At 42.7% G+C, this 25,107-nt stretch overlaps 1 protein-coding gene across 4 annotated transcripts; it reads right to left on the bottom strand.

The window, feature by feature from the left end:
• Positions 1 to 482: 482 nt before the first annotated feature.
• PRC1 (protein regulator of cytokinesis 1) lies at positions 483 to 24,217 on the bottom strand. Of its 4 annotated transcripts, XM_027852213.1 has the most exons (15): positions 24,082 to 24,217; positions 17,018 to 17,150; positions 16,663 to 16,785; positions 15,482 to 15,715; positions 15,235 to 15,405; positions 14,085 to 14,234; positions 13,233 to 13,380; positions 7,421 to 7,557; positions 6,937 to 7,032; positions 5,949 to 6,095; positions 5,636 to 5,746; positions 5,149 to 5,259; positions 3,918 to 4,094; positions 3,550 to 3,591; positions 484 to 1,702 (listed from the first exon to the last, which is right to left on the bottom strand). In XM_027852213.1, exons 1-15 carry the CDS (start codon positions 24,090 to 24,092, stop codon positions 1,631 to 1,633), a joined length of 1,863 nt encoding a protein of 620 aa, XP_027708014.1. In that variant the 5' UTR covers positions 24,093 to 24,217; the 3' UTR covers positions 484 to 1,630. The 4 variants fall into 4 exon arrangements, with proteins under 4 accessions (XP_027708016.1, XP_027708014.1, XP_027708017.1 ...); XM_027852215.1 differs by lacking the exon at positions 5,149 to 5,259 and having other exon boundaries at positions 483 to 1,702; XM_027852216.1 differs by lacking the exon at positions 3,550 to 3,591 and having other exon boundaries at positions 3,995 to 4,094.
• Positions 24,218 to 25,107: the final 890 nt, after the last annotated feature.

Here is a 25,107-nt window from a genome sequence, read left to right on the forward strand (position 1 = left end):
CCCCCCCCCCCCCCCCCCCCCCCCCCCGCTGACCTGTCAGTTCAGGGCTCTACCTCACTACTTCTCTTGGTCTTGGTTTTCTCACATTTAAAATAAGGTCTCGGGTCCCACTGAGGGAGGGGACGGCTGCTTCAATGCATGTGAGAACATTCTCTCTTTGTAAAGTCCTCATGTTAATAGTATTGAGATAGTATCCCAATGTATAGCATTTCTAGAAAAAAAAAACTTTTTTATACATTATCAACTTTTGTAATGTAAATAAATCACATAATTTGTTTTATATGGTTCATTTTCTTTCATCAGGAAGCAGTGTGGTACAATGGAGAGGGACTTGAAGGTTCTTCCTAGCTATAAACTTAGAATCCTATGCATATGTTAGGATGCATTTGCATGAGTAGAGAGTTCTAGAAGGCCTAGAGAACAGCTTGAGTCCTTCCCTTGAAAGGCTTGCTGTGAAGCAGCTAGATATACAGAACAAATTCACACACAAACTTCTGAGAACCATTTATTATGATGAACAACAACACAGCAGCATGTGCTCAGGCATGCACATTTTAAAAAGACCCAGTTAGAGAATAAATAGTGCTTTGGAGAGAGCTGGAGTGATAAAGTACATAGGCATGATTCTCCAGCATTGTGAACAGTAACCAAGGCAGCTCCCTAGCACTACAAAGAGAAAATTGCAGATTTGTACTCTTAGAAAATCAGTAACCAATTTTGTAACTACCCCTCAAGCTCAGTCTTACTGTAAAGAGAAAGGACGAGGACAATGGATTCGGACAGGAACAAGAGCCAAGTAGAGGGGTCAATAACACGCACGCACACACGCACGCAAAGCTGAGGTTTAACTCTTAGAGAATAGAGAGACATAACAGCCAACGTGACTAAAGACAACATAAATAGAAGATATGGGAGGGAGGGGCCAGTTCTCTTCCTTCCAGGGATTTAGCCTAATCTTCCTAGTCAGTTCTTTAGCAGAAGTTTGTGTTTCCCTTATATACCATTCCAATTTCAAATAAAGAAGCAGATTATATGTATTGTACTTATAGTAGGCTGTCCTAAGTGATATCAAAGGGGATATCCCTTTGAGGAAAAAGAACAACGCTAAAATAAGGGGTTAATTCGTTAAAAATTCACAAACTGAAAAAGTTTTAATTATTAGTCTATGAGTCAAAATGACAATGTAAAAAGATATAACCTACACAAAGGAGGGATTCAACCAGCCATCTTCTATTTCATTAAAAAACAAAAATGACACCGTTAAAAAGTGAGTCAAGGAACAGGGTAAACACTATACGTCTTTTAGAACATTAAAATTTACACTTTGAGCTATTTACATTAAACTAGGTTTACACTTTATTTAGCGTCAATGAGGAAGAATTACTGATTAAGACTAAGTCCCTAGGAACAGCTGGACCTATAAAAGGCTTGTGCACTATGGCTGTAACCTTTTATACTGAGCTTTGGATCTAGTCATTGGTTTAAACATCTCCTTAATTGAGAATAAGCCTGAAATAAGACATATATATATAGATATATTTATATAGATATATAAACAAGCCACCCCAGTGTCTTTACGTCCAGTGTTGGCACAGGGAAGCCACAAGCGGGGAGGATGTCGAGGGTCTTCTCAGGACTGGATATTTGTAGAATTGAGGATTCGAGAAGGGATGTCAGATCTGGAAGCCTTTGAAAGTTCTCGCTGTTGGAAGAGAAAAGCAGTCAGGAAAGCTGAGGTTGGGAAGGCTGGGGAGGGGTGGGGGAGGCCCAGGAAGCTGTCAGTTCAATGAAGCACTCCTCTTTTTCCCTCCCTTCCAGCACAGCACCTCTGGGAAATCCCAATAGCAGGAAACAGTTAAGCTTCTCATAATAGCAAGCAGGCGGGGATGATCTCGCCTTGATTTGGACATGAGATCAGATTTTAGTCATCAGTCCCACCAAAAGTTGTGTTAAGGACATGAGTTAAGGGGATTTGTACATTTATAGTTAGTCACAGGAAATGCTCAGGTGCTCATACACATCCCCCAAGTCACACTGGGCTGGGAAAGAGACCTATTCTGTGTAACAGAAATGCCAAAATGTCCATGGAGCTTTTGGACTCAGAGGTGAAGAGCCAGTGCCCAAGGAAGCAAAAAGGGCGGAAGGACTGGCCCTTGCTCCCTCTACAGACCACGGGCCAGGCATATCTACCAATCCCTGGGGCTGGAAGCCCTGTGACCTGCTGATGATTTGATCTCATGCTGGAGCACATGGTATGAAAAGGTAAAGGCCAAGTTATAAGAGGATGTTAATGGATGTTAGATTGAAACAGGCAGTATTAGAGCTGGAAGACAAAGCCGTGGCAAAGGTTCCTAAGGATCCTTCCAGGAAACCAGGCACAGAATACTGGAATCTGTAGGAAATGAACTGCTTAAATAAGTCTGGTCTGGACTAGACTGAGAGAACAAGGAGGTGACCCTACACCATTCCTCAGTTATCAATTACATCACTGCTAAAATGCTCATCCTTTTGTAGATGGAGTTACTACCTATGGAACATGATGCTGCCGAAAAAAAACAAAACACAAAAACCCAACCAACCCACATTGCAATAACTGAAGAGGCAATGATGTTCAACTATGATATTATGCAGGAGGTCAGCCTCCTGCTGTCATTACAGCATAAGCCATTGAATGCCAATATCATCTGGTCCCTCCCAGACTTTGACCTTAAGTCTCCACTGGGGCATGGGGAGCTTTCTATCTGAATAGAAAGGTACTAAAGGAATAATAATAGCAACAACAGCTGAAATTATGTAGCACTCAAACATGTGAAAGGTGCTTTACATGCGTGACCCCACAGTTAGATTAAAGGTGTTAATAATGGCTATTGTTAGGTGTTAAACAGGGCTGAGAATATCAAACCAAGACATAGGGCTCTCAAACCGGTATGGTACTTTGATCAGCATGCAGTGCTATTCTGGAGAATCTCGGCCCTTCAACGCCCCAGATATCCAAGCAGCTTCATGCAGAAGAAACAGGGAAAGCAGGCAAATGAGCATCAGCTAGCTTAGAGTAAACTGAAATAAAGCAGTCTAGTATGACAGGGGTTAGTGAGGCATATACTCCAGGAAATAATCAGCACACAGGCCCAGAGGAACTAAATACTGGAAGCACACAGTCAGGGGTTCCGTCCCTTCACTCCCAAAATAGTGAGTAGGTCACCTATGTTGTTCTTTCATGGCACGTGCTCAAACCAGGGTGGTGGGTTAAGCTTTCCAAGTTAGAAAACTGCCATTGTAAGAAACCTGCCTGGTTTTAGATGGAGCTGGGAATGCAAGTCACAGCAAGTTTTCATAATGAGATGATTCAATATTTGAGAATTCAAGAAACCCGATACTCCCAAGTTAGAAAGTCTATTCAGTAGGCTTTCCTGCTCCCCCTTGCCAAAGGATTCTTCGGTAAATGTGGCCAAGTCCCCTGGTTAGTACAAAGCTTTTCCTAGATGGTAATGAAGCTGATAGACATCAGGTAGGTTTGAAGGAAGAAGGAACATGCTGGGACATACAGACCTGAGACCCAACAGGTGAGCAGTCAAAGAGGGAAGGGTCCTTCTACAGAATAAAGAATTGAGACAGTTACCAGGAACTCCACCAAGAGAACACTAAGGTGGTCACTGCATGAATGATAGTGTTTAGGGGAATTTCCTTCTGCAACTAAGGAATAGTTTGTCTCTGACAGAAGGATTCAATTTAGATGTCCAATCATCACAGTCAACTTTCCTCTTGCACAGGACTTCCCACCAAGGCAAGAAAGGCTTCTGAGCTCCCAAAGCCGAACTTGTCCTATCTAATATCTCGTGCTCCCCCTAGGAGTTTCCCCATTCCACCCTGACTGTGTGCTCCCCAGGGATTGGTAGATTTTAGAAAAGGACAATTACCGCAAACTCAGAATAGGTGCTGGCAACAGAATTAACGGTGAGGTTATGCTGGAGAGGGGCCGAGTAGGGACACCCACCAGTCAGGATGCTGCCACTCAACTCAATGTTCTCTTTGTCGTGTCCCTGTCTGCCCAGAGGGACTGTCCTTTGCCCCAGACGGCTAGGAGTCTTGGATGGCTGGCCAAAGTAAGCAGAAAGAAAGAAAAAAAGAAAGGTAAGTCATCTTCACAAAATAGTCAATGGTACAACGTCTAAAGTCACCAAAAAAGTTCAAGAGGATGGTCATATGTTCTGGATACTGTGTGTTCTTGTACTAAAAATACTTCATGGATCTATGATTTCACTGGTGTGAATCCTCCCTTCCACTGATACAAATTGTGGCCCCTCTACAATTTATTGGACGTCCTTTTGAGAGTTAGCAAAAAATGCATAACTCTGTGGCTGACCTAGTAATGACCCAAGTGGGCCTTGGCTAGGCTGGCCCCGAAATGGCAAACACACAGACAGTGATGGAGCCTAACCAGCAGCTTTTCAGTTTGGTTGGACTGGCCAGACCTGGCATTCCTCTAGCCTAGGCCTGCACAACACTAAGGGCTGCTGCTTGGCCAGCGAAAGGCCTTTTAGTAGCCCATGAAAAATGTAGAGAATACAACATCCGGACCGAGGGCCTAAGCCTTTGAGAACCCAAGGCCACTGGAACAGGATGTGAGTGCTGGTGTGTTCTGGAAGAGCTGTGGTATTTATTCAGAATGGGAGTGCTAAAGGCTTTATTGAACACATTCACATGTGAAATGTACATTGCAGAGCACTCAGCAAGTGTTTTTGCCAAGCACTCCTTCCCCCTGCCTTCCACCCTTGAAAACTCCTGATCTGGGAATGGAAAGGACCCCAAGCCAGACACCACTCTGGGAACATGGAAGCACAGTCTCTGTTCCCAGCGTCAATGATCTAATGAGGTGCTACCGGAAAGCTGGGCCCCCAGAATCAGTGGAGCTCATTACCAAACAAACCTTTATCATCCTCATAATCCAGTCACATCACCATCCTTCTGTGATTTCCACCTGATATTACTGTGACGGTCTACTTCAGCCTAACTATACTTTGTCAGATTAAATAAGTAATCGTTCTGGGATCCCGGGCAGGAGCCACTATTTTGACAATTAGAATAACATGGGATAAGGTGGGTAACTGGTGAATGTATTAATAGTGAATGTGCATCAAACAAACTGACCTTGCCTCCAGCAGGTGGAGGGCGGGACACTGGGGAGTGGTAGACAGTCCCACCGAAGACAGAGCGGATGGTGCTATTGGGAGTGGCTGAGGAGACTGTGGTGGAATTAAGCTGGAGGGGAAGAGCAGGGAAGTTAGTGGCATGACCTAGGGCAGCAATGTGTTAACATCCTCAAACATGACTGGAAATCAGGAGAGCAGGCAAGGGAAGGAAGTACCAACCAAGGAAGACAACCATGCCAGATGAAGCATCTGTCATGTCCAGTAAAGGGAACATAGCTCAGGGACCTATGAAGCTACAAAGGCCTAACGTTCAGCTGGAGTGAGTATAACTTTCAAGTTATGACTAAGAAGTGGGGGAAAACAATTGTGATACAAATCTGGGAAAATAATCAACTTTCAAGGCAACTTTGCAAAAGAGGGTTATCAATGAAATACACCCCACCCCCCTCCACCCCTGGCTCCCGCAGAAAGCAGCCTCACTTTACCTTGCGCACTTTGCCTGGCGTGTTGGGGCCCAGTACTCGCCGCTTGCTGGGTGTCCTAGGTGTACTGCCATAGAGCATCTCTGTTTCTGTTTGCTGGGTCTTCTTGAGCTGCTGCAAGAAAGTCACAAAAGCACGCAGTCAGCCACCACCGCCCCACCACAGGGGCAGGCCACAGGTCAGTAGAAATCCCGTCTCCACACTGCGTCACTCGTCTAGGAAGCACTCTGTGTGCATCCACAAAGATGGGGAACAAGGGCAGCCATCTGGCCCCCAAAGAGCCGTATTCCCCTTCCCTTTCTTTATTCAGACTTACTCTCTCCTGCTTTGCCTTCTCTTTCTCCAGACGATGCAGCTCCCACTGCTCCATCACATACTCCATGAACTTCTGTCCATTCACCACAAAGGCCTTTGAGTGCTCTTGTTCCCACAGTTCAATCCGTGCCTTCAACTCTTCTTCCAGCTGGGGCCATAAAGATAACCACAATTATTACTATCAAACCTCTTTCCCACAATTAAGGCCCCAGTGACTTTGGTCCCCTACTTCTGTTCCAGGGTTAGCAGATGGAGAAGATTAAAGGAAAACAATGCGCCTGCGCAGGCAGAACATTACAGTGAGAGGTCACGGCCTTCCAAAGTCAGCTCTATCCCTTTTCACGTGACCTTGGGGAGACATTTAACTTTTTGGGGCCTCAGTTTCCTCATTTGTAACAGAAGGGGGTTGGACAAGATGATCTCTAAAGTCCTTTCCAACTTATGATCTAGGACCTCCGGGGGCCAGACCACAAGACAGAATTCATTCACAACATCTGGGGATGAAGGATTGGGATGAACAAGACCCATAGCCTTCTCTTCCTCCTCCAAGGTTCCTGTTTGGGTGGTACATGGTGACCCAGGAAGCCTGGAACTCTCTCATGTTGGCCTCTATCAAGCAAACATCAGTCCAATTGGGGACTGCCTCCAGGCCAGTGGTAAAAATAACAATGGAGCAGGCTCTCTGGTGGTAGAAAGGTTATTTGGTAAACTTTGATTTGTGTACTTGGGACCAGTCAGTTCCAGAGGAACAAAGCTAAAAGAGGGCAAACATTGTTACAATAAGTTTTCCATGAAGTTGGGCAGGGTTCAGTTAGGATTTATTAATTCGATCACTAACCATTGTCAACATTCTGCAGGGTCTCTGCCTACTCAGAGGCATTTGCATGAAGTGAATTAATTCTTGGGCAAAAGATCTCAAGTGGACAGTTTTCTGGAGTGAGGAATGTGCTCCGAGGTTTGCGCTGGGAGATGCAAGGAGCAATACATACCTTAGGTAGAGTTTTCTGGAGCTTGGCCCTTTGCTTCTCTTCTTTCAGCAGATTTCCACCTCTATTGGTGAATCGGCTTGGATCTGAAGCTTTTCTCTAAGGACAAAAGACTTCGATGAGAACTCATGGTCAGCTAATAAATGCCAGCACAGCAAGAAGTTATTTCTTGGAAGTCCTTTAATCCTACAAAAGTGTATTCTTCAGGAGATAGAAAATGAAGGACCAATGAGGTTCTTTCTCCATTCTAAAGCTATTCTGTGAGAAAAGAAATTAAAAGGAGTCCCAATTCAAGTGGAGCCTCCCAAGAGTATAGGAGAAGGCAGCAAGAAGTGATGGGTGGTAGTTAGAAGGCCTCATAGCCCAGTCAGATTCAGAAGCCTAGTGTGCTCCAAGGGAAGAGGGGATATTGGGCTGTGTTCACGGAAATATATGACACACTCAGAAAACTTCAATTTCCCCCCCTTCCAAAAACGAAGAAAATTACCTCAAATTCTAAGAAAAGCTTCCAGCTGTCTTCCCACTTCTGAACGCCTTCAAATAGCTCTTTGTGAGCCTCATAGTAATGCTTTAGTTCCACGAGTTCTGAGTCATGGAGCTGGAGCAGGGTCTCAGTATAATCCCCTGCAAAGAAAGCAAGTAGCTTTTCAATAAAGTCACCCTTTCTGAAAGCAATTGGTACCTTTCCATTCGTCCCATAGTAAGTAAAGCCCAGTTTCTTAACTTGCTGGCATCTGGCCTCCATCTACTAAAACACGTCTCTCTAATCAAATCCAGTGGCTACTGAATTAAGTTGAATTAGTCAGTAAGCACTAGGGGCCTACCACGTGCCAGGCACCATTGTGTACTAGGGATACAAATACAAAAGAACAATCAATCAGAGAAAGAGATATGGAGCTATAAGTATCAACAGAATAAAGACCAACTAAACACCAGACAGTCAGCTGGAGGAAAGGCAGGCACCAGTAGCTGGGAAGGATCAAGAAAGGCTCCATGGAGAAGGAGGCGCTTGAGCTATGTCTTAAAGGAAGCGAGGCAGAAGTAAAACAGCTACTTCCAGGCACAGGGAGAATTAAATGCAAACACGTGGAGAAAGGAGATGGAGTATAATGTGTGAAGGAGAAAGAGGTCAGTGTGGCTGGCAAGATAGAAGTCCAGGATAATGTTGCGAGACGGCAAACCTGAATAGTGGTGCTTTTGACAGAAATAAGGAAGATGATGGGGAGGGAAAGATGAGTTGTTTTGGTTATGTGGAGTTTGAGAGGTCTTTGGCACATACAGTTTGAAATATCCAACAGGCAGGTGGTAAGGTAGGACTGAAGTATAAGAGAGAGCCTGGGGCTAGATATCTATAGACTGGGGAGTCACCTGCATAGAAATAATAATTATACCCATGGGCACTGATGGGGGCCCAGACAAAGTCTTAGGGAAAATCCACAGTTGGGGAACACTATGGAAGATGAGACAGCAAAGGAGACCAAGTAACCAGAGAGCTAGGAGGAGAACTGGGAGAGGGAAAAGCTGTGATTACTCAGGGAACAGAGAGTATCCAGGAGGAGAGGGTAGGCAATGGTATCAGATTCAGCTAAGGGGCCAAGAAGGATGGGAACTGAAGAAAAGACCATCACACCTACCAGTTAAGAGGTCAGTGGCAACTTTGAAGAGAACAGTGACCTCATAAGTGATGAAGTCAGAAGTCATACTACAAAGGGTGTGTAGGAGAGAAGCAGCAGAGGCAGCTACTATGGGCTAGAGAGGGAGAAGAGCCATGAGAAGATATCTGGAGGGGCTGGTCCTTTCCTTTTGTTTTTAAAGGATGGGAGAATCCTGGGCATGTCTACAAACAGTGGTGAAAGAACCAGGAGATAGAGAGAGGGTGAAAACTGACTGCCTCTTTGGAGGCCTGCACGGTCTCTCCCTGGTTTCTGGATAGTAACTATCAAAGTAGAAGGCCAAGCTGGATAAGTCACAAGAGAACAAATTAATGGGATTATTTCCTCCAGTCTTATAATTAATTGCCTAAAATACTGACTAGAGATTTTAGAAGAAAATTAGAAGAACATAGAACATATTACTTATCAGACTTATGGACAGGAGAAGAATTTATGAACAAGAGATAGAAAGCAAAGTTAGGTATAAAATGGATAATTTCAATCACATTATATTAAAAAGTTTTTATACAAATAAATGTAGCCAAGATCAGAAGGAAAGCAGAAAGTCAGGAAAAAAATTTTATAGACTATTTCTCAGATAAAAGTCTCATATCAAAAATATATAAAGAATCTTGTCAAATCTATAAGAATTCAAGTAATTCCCCAATTGCTAAGAGATCAAAAGATATGAACAGGCAGTTTTCCAATGAAGAAATCAAAACAATTTATAGTCGTAAGAAAAAAATGCTCTGAATCATTATTGATTAGAAAAATAAAAATTAAAACCACCTTGAGATATCATTTTATACCTATCTGATTGGCTAAACTGATTGAAGGGGAAAGTGACAAATGTTGGAAGGGAATGTGGAAAAATTGGGACACCAATTCATTGTTGGTAGAATTGCGAACTGATCCAATCATTTGAGAGCAATCTGGCCCAAAGAGTTGTTAAACTTCCTATACCCTTTGACCCAGCAATACCACTACAAGGACTTTGTAGAAGATGATTATTAGGGAAAAAGGAAAAGAACCTATATGTTCAAAAATCTTTATGGCAGTTCTCTTTGTGGTGGCAAAGAACTGGAAATTGAGGGGATGCCCATCAGTTGGGGAATGGCTGAACAAGTTGTGGCATATGATAGTGATGGAATACTACTGTGCTATAAGAAATAATAAACTCAATGATCTTAGAAAAACATGCATGCGTGAAACAATGAAGAGCGAAATGAGAGAACCAAGAGAACACTGAATACAGTAACAGCAATACTGTTTTAAGAACTCGGAATGAGTAAATTACTTTAACTATTACAAACACCCAAATTAACTATAAAAGACATAAAGAAAGACACTATCTGTATCCATAGAAAGAATTGATAAGTAGAAGTATGTATAGAATAATTTTACACACACAAAGTTACATGTTAATTGTGGTATATTTAAAAAGAATAGCAAGTTGTGCTTAGATTTACAGTTCCATGCACTAATCTTTTTTATTGCACTATGTTATGGAAATGCTTGTTTTATTCTATAAATGTGTATTAATGTAAAAAACAAAAAACAAAAAATGATGATCAATAAAAACATAAAATGGTGAATAGCTAGAAAATGTGGCCGATTCTCTCTCATTCTCATAGAGACTATTCTTAACTATCTTCTCTTCCTTCTTCATGCCCCTTACCACACTCCTTTCCCAGAAGACTTGGCCTATTTCACCAAGGAGATTCGGGTCACCTAACAATCTTCAACACCTCTTTTGGCATCATTTCTCCTCCATCTCAGAGGAGATATGCCTGTTCCTTGTTTAGCCTTGATGCCAATGACTCCTACATCTTCTTTAACATCATCATTCCTTCTCTCTCATGCATCTTTAATCGTCCAACACACCCAGGCCTCCCTAATCCTAAAAGGGCCTTCTACGGGTTTTCCTTCTTTGCTTCACAGTGAAACTTTAAGTTCTTTGCTTACTCAGGGGTACACCTCATCACCATCTCTGCCTCCTTTCAGCCCCTGCCAATCTGGTTTCTAGTTCTCCCCCTTCAACTGAATCCAGTCTTCTCTTATTCAGGCCTCAGTCTTCCTTGACATATGGTCCCTGACCATATTTTCTTTTGGGATTCTCTCTTCTCAGCTGTAGGGGTTGAATTCACAGTCCTATGTTCTCTTGGTTCTTCTCTTCCCTCTTTAAATACTCATTTTCTGTTGCCAGCTCCTTAATCTCCAAAGGAAGGTGCTGCCCAAGGATGTCTGTGGCCTTCCTTTCCCCTTCCTTCATAGCGCTGCCCTTTATGTCTATGGCTTCAGCAGTCACTTCAACACATAACTCCCAAATCTATATCCTCAGCTCCAACTTCTCTTCTGAGGCCTAGACCTACAACTTCAATGGCTTTACAGGACATCTACACCTGCATGTTCAATTAATAGCTCCAACTCAACATGTCCAAATCTGAGCTTACTTTCTCCTCCAAAACCTGCTCCCCTTCCTGTGGCTTCATTTCTGTTAGTGGTACCATCATTCACCCCATCTCTTATGCTGGAAACCTTTAGGTTAATAGGTTCCCACCTCTCACATTTAGTTAGCAAGACCTGCCGAAGCTCCCTGTGTCACACCTCTGTTATCTGTTCTTTTTTCTTGCTATTAGTCTCACTATCACCTTAGTAAAAATCCTCACTTTTAAAATATCTGGACTACAACCATCTCCAAACAGGTTCAACAATTCAACAAATGTTTACCTACTATGTGCAGGGAACATGACCTACAACTACGAAAGGCAGTATGGCATAGAGACCCAGATTCAGAGGCAAGAAGACCCAGGTTCACAAGCCCTACTCCAGACATATACCAGCTGTATGATCCTGGCCAAGTCACTTAACCCAGGCAATTCTCTGAGACTAATGGGCTGAAACATTGCACCAGTGGAGGGATTCTCCAGCCCAAGAAGCTCTCCAAAATGAATGAAATAATAAGTTCAGAACCTGCCTCATTTTCCACCCTTCCTCCAATCCCCAAACTGGGCAATGTACTTCATTAACACTGGGAACACAGGACAAAAAAACCCAAAAAGCTGTTTTGAGGTGGGTTTTTTTTGGGGGGGGGGGAGGAGAGTATAAAAGAAGGAAACATGAAGAAATCTCATACTGCCAACACTAACAAATGGAAGCCCCACAGGACAGGGGGCACATGATCTATGTTTTCCAGGAAGGCAGGGGCCCGAAAGAAGCGGGCCAAGGAGGGAGTGCTCCATACACCCAGCGGACACCCTGTGCAAAGACGGGATGCTGGAAGGTCAGAGACAAGGAAAAGCTGATTCCAGTGGCTGCCTGGAGTGAAAGAAGCCAAAGTGCCCGAAAATGAACCAGATGGTGAAGTCTGCACCCCACTCTTCACACTGCTGATTTCAATCTTCCTCACACCCAGATTTGATTACATCACTACTCCGCTCCAAACCCTTCACAATGACTCTCTATTGCCTACCACTTAGGAGTTTATTCTCCTTGGCCTGCATTCAGAAGCTGTCCACAATGTGGTACCACTTTATATTTCCAGACTCATCTTTCTACTTTCTTTATGTTCCAGACAAATTGGACTAGTGCCCTGGCCCATTCCCTATGCCTAGAATTTCCTAGAAACTCCCTCTAATTAGTGAAATCCTGTCCATTCCTTAAAAGGCCAATCATCAAATGTCACTTTTTCCAGAAAAAACAAAACAAAAAACCAACTTTTTCTGATCTCTATAGTAGAGATATAATAGGCTTTACCCCATCTTAGACTTCACAAAGTCCTCTGTACTTAATTCATATTATAGTTATTTATAAATATGTTACATCCTCTTGACTAGACTATAAGTTCCATAAGGGTAGATATTATGTCTTATTTAAACTCTACTGACATCTACTTGTGTGTTTAAGAATTAATACTCTTAAACTTTAAAAAATACTATTTGTTATGTGGGATGGATCTGACAAGAAAAGACCATGTAAAAAACAGTATATCAGTAAAAACTTACTTTTGATTGATGTGAATTTTTTTGGAGGCAATCAGGGTTAAGTGACTTGCTCAAGGTCACATAGCTAGTAAATGTCAGGCTAGATTTGAACTTGGATCCTCCTGTCTCCACGGCTAGTGCTCTATCCACTATGACACCTCACTGCCCCAATAAAAACTTTTTTTTTTTTTAAACTCTTGACACCTCCCCACACTCCTTTGTAGGCTGGACTGGTCTATGGACATGGAACATGTATAGTCAGATTTTTTTTTTGATGTACTGAACAGTTTTGCAGATTTATTTCTCTTCCTCTTTCTTTAAAAAGTTGTTATATGGGGGGCAGCTGGTGGCACAATGGATAGAGCACTGGCCCTGGATTCAGGAGGACCTGAGTTCAAATCTAGTCTCAGACACATAACACTTACTAGGTGTGTGACCCTGGGCAAGTCACTTAACCCCATTGCCTAGCCCGCTCCCCCCCCCCCAAAAAAAGTTGTTATATGGGATGACTCTCTGGGAGAAGAAGATGGGGAAATTTAGGCAGTTGTCAAAAGATATCAATAAAAAAATTTTTTAAAAAATGAATGCTTTTTTGAGGGCTTATAAAATATTGAACATCCAAGTTTCTCATGCTTATCTACAAAATTATGTGCCCCATACCAACCATCAAAATAGGGGGCAAAGGCTTGTCTCTGCTCCTGGCTATAGAAGCACTTTTCCCAATATACAGCCAGCTCCACCCGGATTGCTTCAATCACTTTCTTCATGTTTTGAATCTTTAGTTCCTCTAGTCGATCCACTTCCAATTGCAGCTGCAAAAGGGAGAAACACCAGAAAGTACTTACCTTCCTACTCTGGAGAACAATGGAACCGCTCCCCCTCTCACTGACTGCCCAGCTTTCGCCTGACAGCCAGCAATGTACTTAGAGCCTCAGTTGAGAGTAGAAGAGACAAGACAAATCTTTTGCCATCAGGCTGACCCCACTGACTTCACAAAAGCATCCTGTACCTCTTCAGTTCTCGGGCCTGACTGAACTGTCAGCCCCCTAAGGGATGTCTCATGGAGCATAGGGCAGCAGCAAGAACAGTGAACAGGGAGGAGGACAAGAACGGAAGGTCAGGCTGGCATGCAAAGGAATCAACTATGATGGTTTCCAATAGGGAAGGCACGAGGGAGGTTCCCTAAATCTTGCAAATGGCATTAAGGAATTATAGAAGTGTCTAGAATAGCTTTCACAGTAGCTGAGTTTTTTATATTCTGGGAGTATAATTCAAAGCAGCAAGCCATGGAGATATGCTCATGTTTATGAGACTTAAATGTGATTTATAAGGGTCTGCAAATCTATGGTGAACACATGCACACACACTAAAACCAACACAGGGATGACAGCCACTAATCCCTAAAAAAACAGTTCACAGAGTCCTTTTTATCATGCCCTGACACACCAGTAAAAGTCTCAGCACATCACTTTTAAAAGGGTGTCAGCTCCCCCCTTCTCCCATTAAGTTTTCTTACCGCCTTCCTTATCTTGGCCTTTGACCCAGTCATGAATGTGGCCAGGGCTTCTCTCTCTTCAGGGGGTATTTGTAACCTGTCCCAGAGTTCTCTGATTCGAGATCGTAAACCCTCACACACAGCTTCATTCTGAGCTTTCCTCATTTCCAGCTAAAGCAGAAAAAGCCAAGAATTATACAATGCAAGTCCACCCAAGTCTCACACCTTCCCAAAGAGAAACTGCTTGCCAAGTAACAATAAGTAATCTTGTACTCCAACTCTGAATTCCATATTTGTGCATTTACGTGTTTTAGTCAATTCCCAAACAGCTAGAATACAAATGTACTGACAGCTTTGTTTAGCTATTAACTTTTTCCTACTTCATTGCCTACATATTTCTTTAGCTTGATCATTTTTCTTAAAACAGGAAAAGAAAAAAAAAAAGACAGCCAGTTTTCTGAAGTTTATAAGTACCAACTTACCAAGTCAGAGTTCAGAATCCCAATTCTGAAAAATAGTTCCAAAGCCCTGACCATACACTCTTCCAGCAGTAAGTTATATACTCAAGCTGAAAGCAACTTGATGTAAACTAACAATGCTAAGATATAATCTCTCATCCATCAAATTGGTAAAAATGGAAAAATTCAGTGTCAGTAAGGATGAAGGAGAAAACAGGCATGCTGCTGAATCACTGAGGCTGGCAGAGCTTTAAATTGATCCAACCATTACAAAAAGCCATTTGGAATCATAAAAGCAGAGTCATTAAATTGTTCTTCCCCTTGGCCTAGGGCTATATTGGGTATATATCCCTCAGAGATTAATGACAATAAGAAAATAACTACCTGTCCCAAAATATTCCTAACTGTTTGTATAGGAAAGACAAATAGAAACAAACAGTTTATAGTTTATCCATTGAGAATTGACTGAAGACATTTTGATTATGAATATAAGGGACTAACAAATATGTAGAATCCAAAGAATTCTTGGGCAGGTGTGAATGAAGTAATACAGAGGAAAAAAGAACCAAAATTCTCCTTCTCTCTTGATAAATAGATATTGACACAGATATATAACTGCTACAATTGTTTTCAGGTATAGTGAATTGTAGAGGATTGGACCGGGACTGGGGTGGGGAGAGTTGTGCAATTTGTCAACAAAGGAACTTGCTCACCTGCCGGAGCAGCGTTTGTAGCGCAGCGATGTTCTCCACTGACAGACAGAAAGCATCTTCGTCCTCACAGACCACATCTCTCTCAAAGCTTGTGTCTGGGGCGTGATCTAGCTCTTCCATACAGAGTATGATTTGCTTCTTTGTGTTGATGAACTCCTCCTGCCTACTGGCCTGTGAAGAAGGAGGCAGTTATCACGGCACCCATAGCTGAACTAACCAGACAGACGACAAACACACACAATGATACCTTGGTTTCAGCCAGGGCTTGCAGGTGCTGCCTAAACTGGTCCAGCTCCTGCAAGCTTGGGACCGAAGCCCTGTCGATGCTGTATGGTTTGGTACAAAGAATCTCACATAAGTCCTGGTCTTGTTCTTGCAGCAGTTTTAGTTCTTGCATTCTCTCCTTCTTTTTCTTGAGCATCACTTCCACCTGAGTGCGCAAATCCTTCTCTATCTGCAAGATGGTGCTCTCTTCCTTCTCCTGCATCAAACCAGGGTGTATCAATGCTATAAGGCCCCCAATCACCTTCTTCAACATTAAGCAAGGACAGGGGGCTTTGAGGACAAACAGTTTATGTCTGCTGGAAGAGGGCCAACTTAGCTAAATTCAAAGATTCTCATCATAAGGTTGGCTGTATGGCGGAGAACTGTTCACATGGCAATTTTCAGAGACCTCTATTAAGTTACAGGGATTGTGATCTGCATTGGTGAAGTTACCAAACTGAGGCCAGCAGAAGAGGCAATGCCCCAATTTGTGAATAAGCAAGTACCCCAAAGCACAAGAACTGGAAAAGTTGATGGACACTCGAACATTATAGAATGTCTGCAATATCTCCAGTTCTTTCAGTTTCAAGTGAAATAAGTGGGAAGTTCTATATGGTTATTAGACACAGGTTGGCCCACCCAGCTCATCAGGAACCTTCTGATGGGACCCTGCTAATAAGCAATTTACTCTATCCAGTACCTGCTCCAAGCATATGAAAACATCCCTTCCTCTCGAGGAGCTCACCATTCTACTAGGTGGGATGTGTGTATGATGAAACACGTATCTAAATTTTATTATAGCATTTATCATAATATCATGTTTCAATTTAGTACCTCATTGAAAAAGTGCAAACCCTTAACTTCCAACAATATGCCTCCTGTCCAAACCTTGCCCATGTACCATATTCCTTGAGGAATGAGTGAAATCTCTTGGTCAGCTCTTTCTACAGAAAAGGCCATTGTATCCTACTGCTTTACTGGTTCAGCATCAGCCTTCCTGTTTTGTCTTTGCATTCTATGGCCCCTCTCTTCCCAGGAATCATCCTTGTTTCAATTTTTTGTGACCTCAAGTTCACATTCTGATTTGGTACCACATCCAGTTCTCGGCACTGAGACCCGACTTCCGACAACTAAATCTCCGGAGAGATTGCACGTAAGACTTACTTCAAAGGATACCAGGCTTAATTCCCTGCACAGAGTGTCAAGCTCTTTTCGACAAAAGTTGATACTTTTTAAGAGTCTCTCCTTTAGACTCTCTTCTTCTTCGATCATCATGTCCAATAGATCCTAGAGCAAAGGAGAATCATCCACAGAACAATTAGGGGTGTTAACCGGGAAGAAAAGGGTGGTGGGGAGATGGCTCATACTCCAAGAATGGAGGTTCCCAAAAACAGGCAGACCTTATGATCACACAACCTTACGTAGTGGACAAAAATCTCCGCTACATGTCCGATATCTCAGCCAATGTCAAATGTCCTTCATCACGCACCAAGATAACATTAAAATCAAAGTCACTCACCTTTATGTGCTCTCTGACAACCTCGGTCCTCTGTAGCCTCTGCTCCTCTGGAACTCCTATCAATTCCCAGATTTCTCGAAGATGGTTCAGGGCTTTTTGGAGACAAACCACCGACTCCTCTGCCAGCACTTCACTGAAGAAAAACATAAATCTGATGAATTCCAAGACTAGAAGCAATATATTTTACAAGGACTAAAAACAATACTATTTGTATTTGTATCACTAATGTTTAGCCCAGTGCTTGGCACATAGTAAATTCTTGATAAATCATTTTTTATCCACTCACTTATCCTTACCAACTCATGAAAATCCAATAATCTGAACATATAGTCTTAATCTTTTTCTTTTTTGAGGAGACACATATAATGACCACTACCAACATTTAAATAGTTCTTTAAATTATCTCAACTGTTCATCATAATAATCTGTGAGGAAGGCAATATAAATATTACTATCCCCAATTTACAGATGGGAATGTAGAGGTCCAGAAGAGATTATGTGAACTGCCCAAGATCACACACATAGTTACTACCTGGCAGAGAGAAAAACGGAATTCTAGACTTCCAATTTCAAATCTCATCTTCTATTAGACTGAGGTAAGAAAGGAATCAAGGAAATACCAATACAGCAAGGTTATATCCATCCAGAATCCAGGCAACTAAGCTAACAACCATATTTTCCTCCATAACACTATACAAGGCATTTGGCTGGGAGTCAAGAGTTCCAAGAAAAGAGAAGACCATTCAGTTCGAGCTTCCCTAAACTCTGCTCCTCAAAACTCATCAGCGTCTTCACACATCTTATCCCCCCCTATCTTAGGGTAAGAAGTCACTTCTTAATAAAGTTAACTCTTCTAATTTGTCACTCTTTTTTCTCCATTCCGTATATTATTCAATCAGTCACTAAATGCATTCATTTTTCCTCTGAAGTGTCAAAAGACACTTTTCTTTCTGCCCCCACCCCCACCAGACCCCGAGAAAACTGGACCTGGAGCCAGGTCTTAACCTGAGTTCAAGTCCCACTTAAGACACTTATTAGTTATATGACTCTAGGCAAGTCACTTAAGGCTCAATTTCCTCATCTGTAAAGTAGGATAATACCTCCTGCCATGCCAGGTGGTTTTGAGGATCAAATGAGATAACACAGGTACAGAGTTTTATAAGCCTTAAAATGCTGTATAAATATAGCTTTATTATTATTATTATTGTTATTACAACTGAATTAAGGCAAGCACCTCCCAGCTAGTATTTCTCTACTTCTCCTAGTATCTCTTCACTTCCAATCTCTTACCATTCAAATCAACATAAGGCAGAATTAATCTTTATAAAGCTTTTTTCATCACATCACTCCCCTGCCTACAAATGTCTCTGTGTGTCTGCTTCATTAAATCAAAACCAAAGGACCCATTTCCTAGGACCCTCCCCCATGTACTCAATTCCATTTGTCAATCTCTTTACTGTCCTTTGTACAAGTCATATTCATTCTCTCTACTTGTCTCTGTATGTGCTCCCCACCCAAACCCTGCCCTAGAATGCAGTCCCCTCTTCACTGACCACCCCAAGTGTTATCTATATCCTCTAAGGCCCTATTTCTTTCATGAAGCTTTCCTTAACATTCCAGCCCACTGAGATCTCTCATCTAAGACAGAAGTATTTAATTATATCCTAATGATTACATTTGTGCTAGTTTTTACTTTTTAAAAAGACTAAAAACTCCTCATGGTCAGGGATTATGTTTCATACTTCTCCCATAGTACTCAGACCAACGTGGGGGGGGGATACATACACACATATACACATATGCACGTGTGTCCCCCATTAATTGATGTTTTCTGTAATAGTGGCACCAGGATAGCACCCACACCAAAAAGATATGGAGAATAAAAAATAATCAACAAATACCATATTGGTCAAAACAGACCACCCTCAGTTACAGGTCACATCTTGAAAGAAAAACATCACACACACACACCCCAGTTAGAGGTCATATGCAGATTTTATGTAAGTCAGAGTTGAGAGGAAAAGCACAGCATATACAACATATAAATTCAGAGCTTGGCATAGTGCCTGGCACACAGGTATTTAAACATTTGACAGATTGATATAACCAATAGCATGTTTCCATCATGTCTATAAACATGCTTGTCTTCCCCAATCCTCAAAAAATCTTCACTTGAGGAGGCCACTGACAATAGGTGTCTCTACTTTCTTTCCTCTCACTCTCTACTCCCTACACAATAGCTTCCAACTGGGACTGCTCCCTCCAAAGCAACTAACAGGTAGAAAATGTAATGGCCTTTTCTCAATCCTCATCCTTCTTGACACTGTCAATCACCCTCTTCTCCTTGATGTTCCCTTCTATCTAGGTATTAATGATACTAATGTCTGGTTATCTGACAGCCCCTCAGCCTCCTTGGCTAGATCTTCATCCAGGCCACACCTCTAACCCACTAACCCACAGGTGTCTCCCATCAGGGCTCTCCTCGGGCACCTTCTCTTCTCTATACCATTACACTTGATGACATCCATCAGCTCCCATTGATTCAAATCTATACTGATGATTCTTCAATTTACTTATCCAGTCCTAACTTTTCTCTTAACTTCCAGTCTTATATCTCCAACTGCCTTTTAGACACCTCAAACCAGATGTCCCATTGACATCTTAAACTCAAGATGTCCCAAACTGAACTCATTATCTTTCCCCCCCAAGCTCTCTCCTCTTCCTAACTTCCCTATTTGTCAAGGGCACCACTATCCTCCCAGTCACCCAGATTTTCGTCATAGGGGTGATCCTCAACTCCTCACTGTCTCTCACCCCCAAAATCCAATCTGTTGTCAAGGCCTGTCAGTTTTCCCCTTTGTAATATCTCCTGTATACATCCCCTTCTCTCCTCTGCTACTAGCATCAGCCTGGTGAAGGCCCTTATCACCTCATGCCCGGGACTATTGAAATGACCCGTTCGTTGGTCTTCTTGCTTTAAGTCTCTCCCCAATCTAGCATTTTCCACTCAGTTACTGAAGTGATTTTCCTTAAGAGCAAGTCTGACCATGTCACCCCATTCAATCAACTCCAATGGTTCCTTATCACTTCCAAGATCAAATATAAAATGCTCTATCTGGGGTTAAAAACCCTTCATAACCTGTATTTTTTCCCTGGAAAATTGCTTAATGGATCTACATACTTTTTGGTCCCCAGGAATTTATTACAATATTTTAGTGGACTATTTCATTTCATCGGTATAGAGTACATTCAGTTCACCAACACAATGCAAGTGATTCCATGACCTAACAAGGGTCATAGATAAGATTAATGAGTTGGTATGGCCAAAACATATCTGCTGATGGTGCCTTCTAGTGATGAGCCTCTCTGATCTCAGCTAGACTGGTTCTTAGACAACACCAGTCCATAGGCCTCTGTTCAAAGCTTTGCTATGTGGCTAGGATCTACCAGAATTTACGCACTTGAAATTTCCTTTAGGGATACATGGTGGCCTCCATATTCTCTCTGATGGGGCTTTTCAGTAGGATAACTTACATTTATATAGAGCTTTAAGGCTTATAAAATGCTTTCCCCACAACAACCCTGCAGGGTTTTATAGGTATTATAGTTATTATCGATATCAAATTATCAATAGTATTTATAGGTATTATAGTATTATTAACATTTTACAGATGAATCAAGAGATTAGGTGACTTGACCAGGGTCACAAAGCTAGTAGGTATCAGAATTAGGATTTGAATCCGGGCATTATAGCTCACCAACTTAGTGGAAACCCTAGGAATCCCAAAGCAGACCCCAAAGCAGGGGTGGAGAACATTAGCAGTATTAGTGGTAGCAACCAAGAGAAAGAAAATTCACTATCAAAACTTGGCAATTACAGGCTTCCCTGCATTTGAAGTTGTATATTATTTTAAATTGTACAGGACCATTGATTGACTATATGTAAATCTGATATCTGAAGACAAGCCCAGACAGATGTGGAAAGGCTTGTCATGACACTGGCCACAGAGTGTGAGTTTTTTCCAGCCATGGCAACTCTCAAGGACCTTTACTAAGTTATAGAGGGGCTGTAATCTACATCAGTCACTGCAGTTCAAAGGATGTGGGGTGGAATCCTGGCTCTGTCACTTACTATGTGACCATGAGAGGAAGTCATTTAACCTCAGTGGGCCTCAGTTGCCTCATCCATGTGAAGAGTTTCGGTTAAAGGACCGCTGAAGTTCCTTATGCCTCTAAATCTATAGTCCCATGGGTACCTACAGCAACGAAATTACAAGTACCAGAATGCACATAACTCTAGTACACACTGGAGAGGCAATGTGGCAGGAAAATACAAAGCAATGGCCACAATGCCAGGAAGACTTGGGGTCAAGTTCCACCCCTGATCATACTGTTTGTGTGACCCTGGGCAAATCATGTTATGCTAGGGCCCTAAGGTTAGAAGTTGCAGAAAAGGTGCTTATTGATATTGGCAGAAGGGGATTCACCAGGGATTTCCCTACACTGATAAGATCCCAGGTTCAGTCCCTATGTCTACCTCTACATTCCAAGGAGAGCCCCATAAATAAAACTATTGAAATCCTGACTAATTTTAACTAGAAACAGAGCTAGAGGACTCTTACTACCAAACCCCAATTATACAAGTGAGAAGCCTAGTGAGGTTAGTTTTTATAGATAATTAGTGGCAGTATCTATGCAGTTACATCACACTGCCTACAATATTTTCCTGGAGGGAAAAAAAAAACCTATAGATATTCACAGTAATAACACCTGAAAAACTCAAGTGTTAGACTTTTGATCCTTTTTACAATCTCAAGCAAAAATTACAGGCCTGGAAATGATCTCAAGGGGTTGTCATAGTCCCCTCCCTGAAGGTAAGCCTTAACTCATCTATTTGAGCAATCAGTTCTGTTTTTAATATATCTTTGGTACCTTATCACTTGGTAATGCTGACTTGGAGGATGCACTCTAGATAATAAAGCCTTGAGATCACATTGCCCTATTTCAGTAATGGACAGTCCACAGTCAATATCAGCATTCAGGTGATCAATCCGACAATCTTTTTGTTTCTTCTGGTACATCAAGCTCTTGATTACCGCTGGATAACTGAGTTCTAGAAATCTGTGAGCCATCAGCTGAACTACATGTGTGAGACCCCTCTTCACCAAGGGAACAGAAGGGTCTTTGACTTAGATGATATAGATTGTTATCAGTTTAAGTGATTTATTTGCCCAGGGTCACAACACTTCTAGAAAGTATCAGAGGTTAAATGTGAATCTCTGTCTTTCAAACTCCTAATGCAGCACTCTCTCCACTATACCATAATCCAGATAAAACCCAAATTTGATATCAACCTATACAGTGGTTTCAGTCTTTAAAACGACCTTTTAACTTATAGTAGAACTTGATTAATTTTATCTCCTCCCCCTCTGTGTTCATTTTTTAGTAGTATATATATGGTTAAAGCAAACCAGGTAAAGAATCTGGGTAATCTATAAACTGTAGATGCATCTTAAATAGCATTTACCATTGTTATGTTTCATAAGGCTACACAGGTCACACCAAAATCCAACACTAATTATGAAAAACAGCTTTTTATAGCTAGGCTTCCATTCAGATGTGAAATTATTTTAACTATAAGCAATAGGGAAGGACGCTTTGAATTGCTATTTCTAGTACAGTTAACAATTTTGCCTCTCTGCCTGGGCCCAGTTTGACCACTGATATTTACAAGATGACTGGCTGGCCAGAGTTAAAGTTTAAGGATTGAACTGCTGACCTTAGTTGATCTCATGGTAGCCTGCTTTAATTGGCTGAGCTAACTAGCATACACTTTAATGCTGCAGAAGCACAAAACCTCATTTCAAGTTATGCTAAGTTTCGGCTTCAATGAATTCAGGCTGGGAGTCACAGCAAAACACTGCCCATAACACAGAATATTTTGTTTCTAGACAGGGCCTTGACAAGGAAATTTCAAGTGCAGCCTGCCCAGCTGGCATATATAAGATGCCACACCTTAAAGAGCTGACAGGAGACAATTCCTTATCTGACTATACCAAAAAGTGAACACTACTGCATAAGTAAAGCTGTGTAGGCTTCCCAATCTATATATGCTGGTCCGTCAGTCAATAAGTATTTATTAAGCACCTAGTATGTACCTGGCACCACGCTAAAGGGCTGGGGATGCAAACAGAACAACCAATCTACAAGTTAGTCCACGTGGTATTCAAACTCCTCAGTTTAGCCACCACCCCCATAGCCTACCAGGGGAAAGAGTAATGATTACCTCACCTAATCCACACTCAGTACCACTCTCGGTTTTCCTACCTCCGGCTTTTTATTTCCCCAAGGCTCATACTAGGCTACACACCCACTGGAAAAAAGCTAAAGTTCCTGGAATTTTCCTCTTTTCCCCGAGGGGCGCGTCTCCAGCAACAAAGGTGGGGCCGATTCAGGGCAGCCTCTCGTAGTGTTCGCGGGGAACAGGTGGGAATCAAGATTCCCAAAACAACTGCTAAGCCCGGCTGAGGCTTCGCAGCTCCGCTGGGTCGTCGGGAGCGGCACCCCAAACTTGGCAGCGGGCCAGGAAAGCTGTTTACGTGACATTTCCTTCTGGAATCTCACTGAGGGGTGGGGGGTGGATCAGGTGCATCCCCCAAGTCAACAAGCATTTTTTTAAGCGCCTACTCAGGCACAGTGGTAAGCGCCGGGAGATACAAAGGCAAAAAAAGACGGTCCCTGGTTTCAAGGAGCTCAGAGTAAAGGTCAAGACCAAATAAAGGACCCCCCCAGAAGCAGGCCCTTCTCCCCGAGGGACCCTCCCCTATCCTCTAGAGTCAGGGAAGGATCCAAGCCTGGGCGGCCACTCCCCACCCCCACCCCCACCCCCACCCCTCCAGCCCAGGTGACCCGCCCCTTCCCCGACCCCCGGGGCTAGGTCGAAGCCTGTACTGGGCTCCCCAAAGGCTCTCGACCTTCCAGAGGCAGTCGCGACCCCGGTCTGGGGCTAAAATGGGCTCGCCCCCCACCCCAGGCCTCAGCCCCGAAGCCAACGCCGCCCTCACCTTCTCCTCATGGCGGCTGCTTCCAGCTGAAGCCTGTCTCGGTGGAGTAGGCGACCCCCGCCGCTTCCGATCCGACCCCAAACCGGCTCAGGCCGCGCTCGCCAGCCCGCTCCGCCAGTAACCGCTGCGGCTCCGACTCTCGGGAAAATCGACTAGAACCGTTTGAACTGCGCAAGGATTTCAAACCGGCCCGCGGGGAGGGGCCGCTCTGTGATTGGCTAATGCGGGACGCTCTCCTCGTTCCCCTGGAAACGCAGCCCGCCCTGCCCGGGAGGGTTTTACCTGAAGGAGCCCAGAGTACGGGAGCGGACGGGAAGGGGAGTTATGGGTGGAAAGGCTGGGGAATTTCCGGAACGGAGTGCCGTGGGAAAGGGCAATTAGCTGTAGAGATGTAGGGGCGACGGGGCTCTGAGGACCTCTGCAGGCTTTGTAGTCTCCATCCATCTAGCTCTTCGTCGTTTCCTCAAATGACGGGGACCTCCTTGGTACTGACTGTCCTTACTTATCCTGCCATCTTATGGAGGCAGTGATGCACTTTGCGAAGAGGTAAAAAAAAACCTTTTCTTTAATAGTATTTTATGTTCTAAATAAGATCTAAATGAGTATGTAGGTTGATTCTATAGGCAAGAAAATGGCATATATAAATAATATCTAATGTATAATAATGTATATATTAAAATATATACAATTAATGATTATATACTGTATCTTATACATTATATAAACTCTAATATATTCTAATATGATCTACAAATGTCATATTATACATTATATACTGAATAAAGATATTACTGTTGCTTCCTTAGAAAAAGCTTTATAGTCACCCCGTTATAGAAAGGCTGCTTTAGTAAAGTAACCCTATGGTTCTAATTGAGCAAGAAAGATGATGGAACTAGTGGAAGAAAAAATTGCTTTATCCATGAACGTGTCTTCACTTTTTGAGGAAACATGCAATGCTTGTAAGTGTGTGATGCCTCTGAAAACTTTAGGACAGTGACATTTTTCAGTCACTAAAAGTTTTACTAT

The sequence above is a fragment of the Vombatus ursinus genome, unplaced genomic scaffold (assembly GCF_900497805.2).
Source record: "Vombatus ursinus unplaced genomic scaffold, bare-nosed wombat genome assembly UNPS02009205.1, whole genome shotgun sequence".
Classification (NCBI taxonomy): domain Eukaryota; kingdom Metazoa; phylum Chordata; class Mammalia; order Diprotodontia; family Vombatidae; genus Vombatus; species Vombatus ursinus.

Coding starts and splice junctions, on each gene's coding strand:
- PRC1 (XM_027852213.1), bottom strand. Junction 6,096..6,936: donor TCCAGAAAACTCTACCTAAG/GTATGTATTGCT, acceptor TTATGGCCCCAG/CTGGAAGAAGAGTTGAAGGC. Junction 5,260..5,635: donor CGCCAGGCAAAGTGCGCAAG/GTAAAGTGAGGC, acceptor CTTCCCCTCCAG/CTTAATTCCACCACAGTCTC.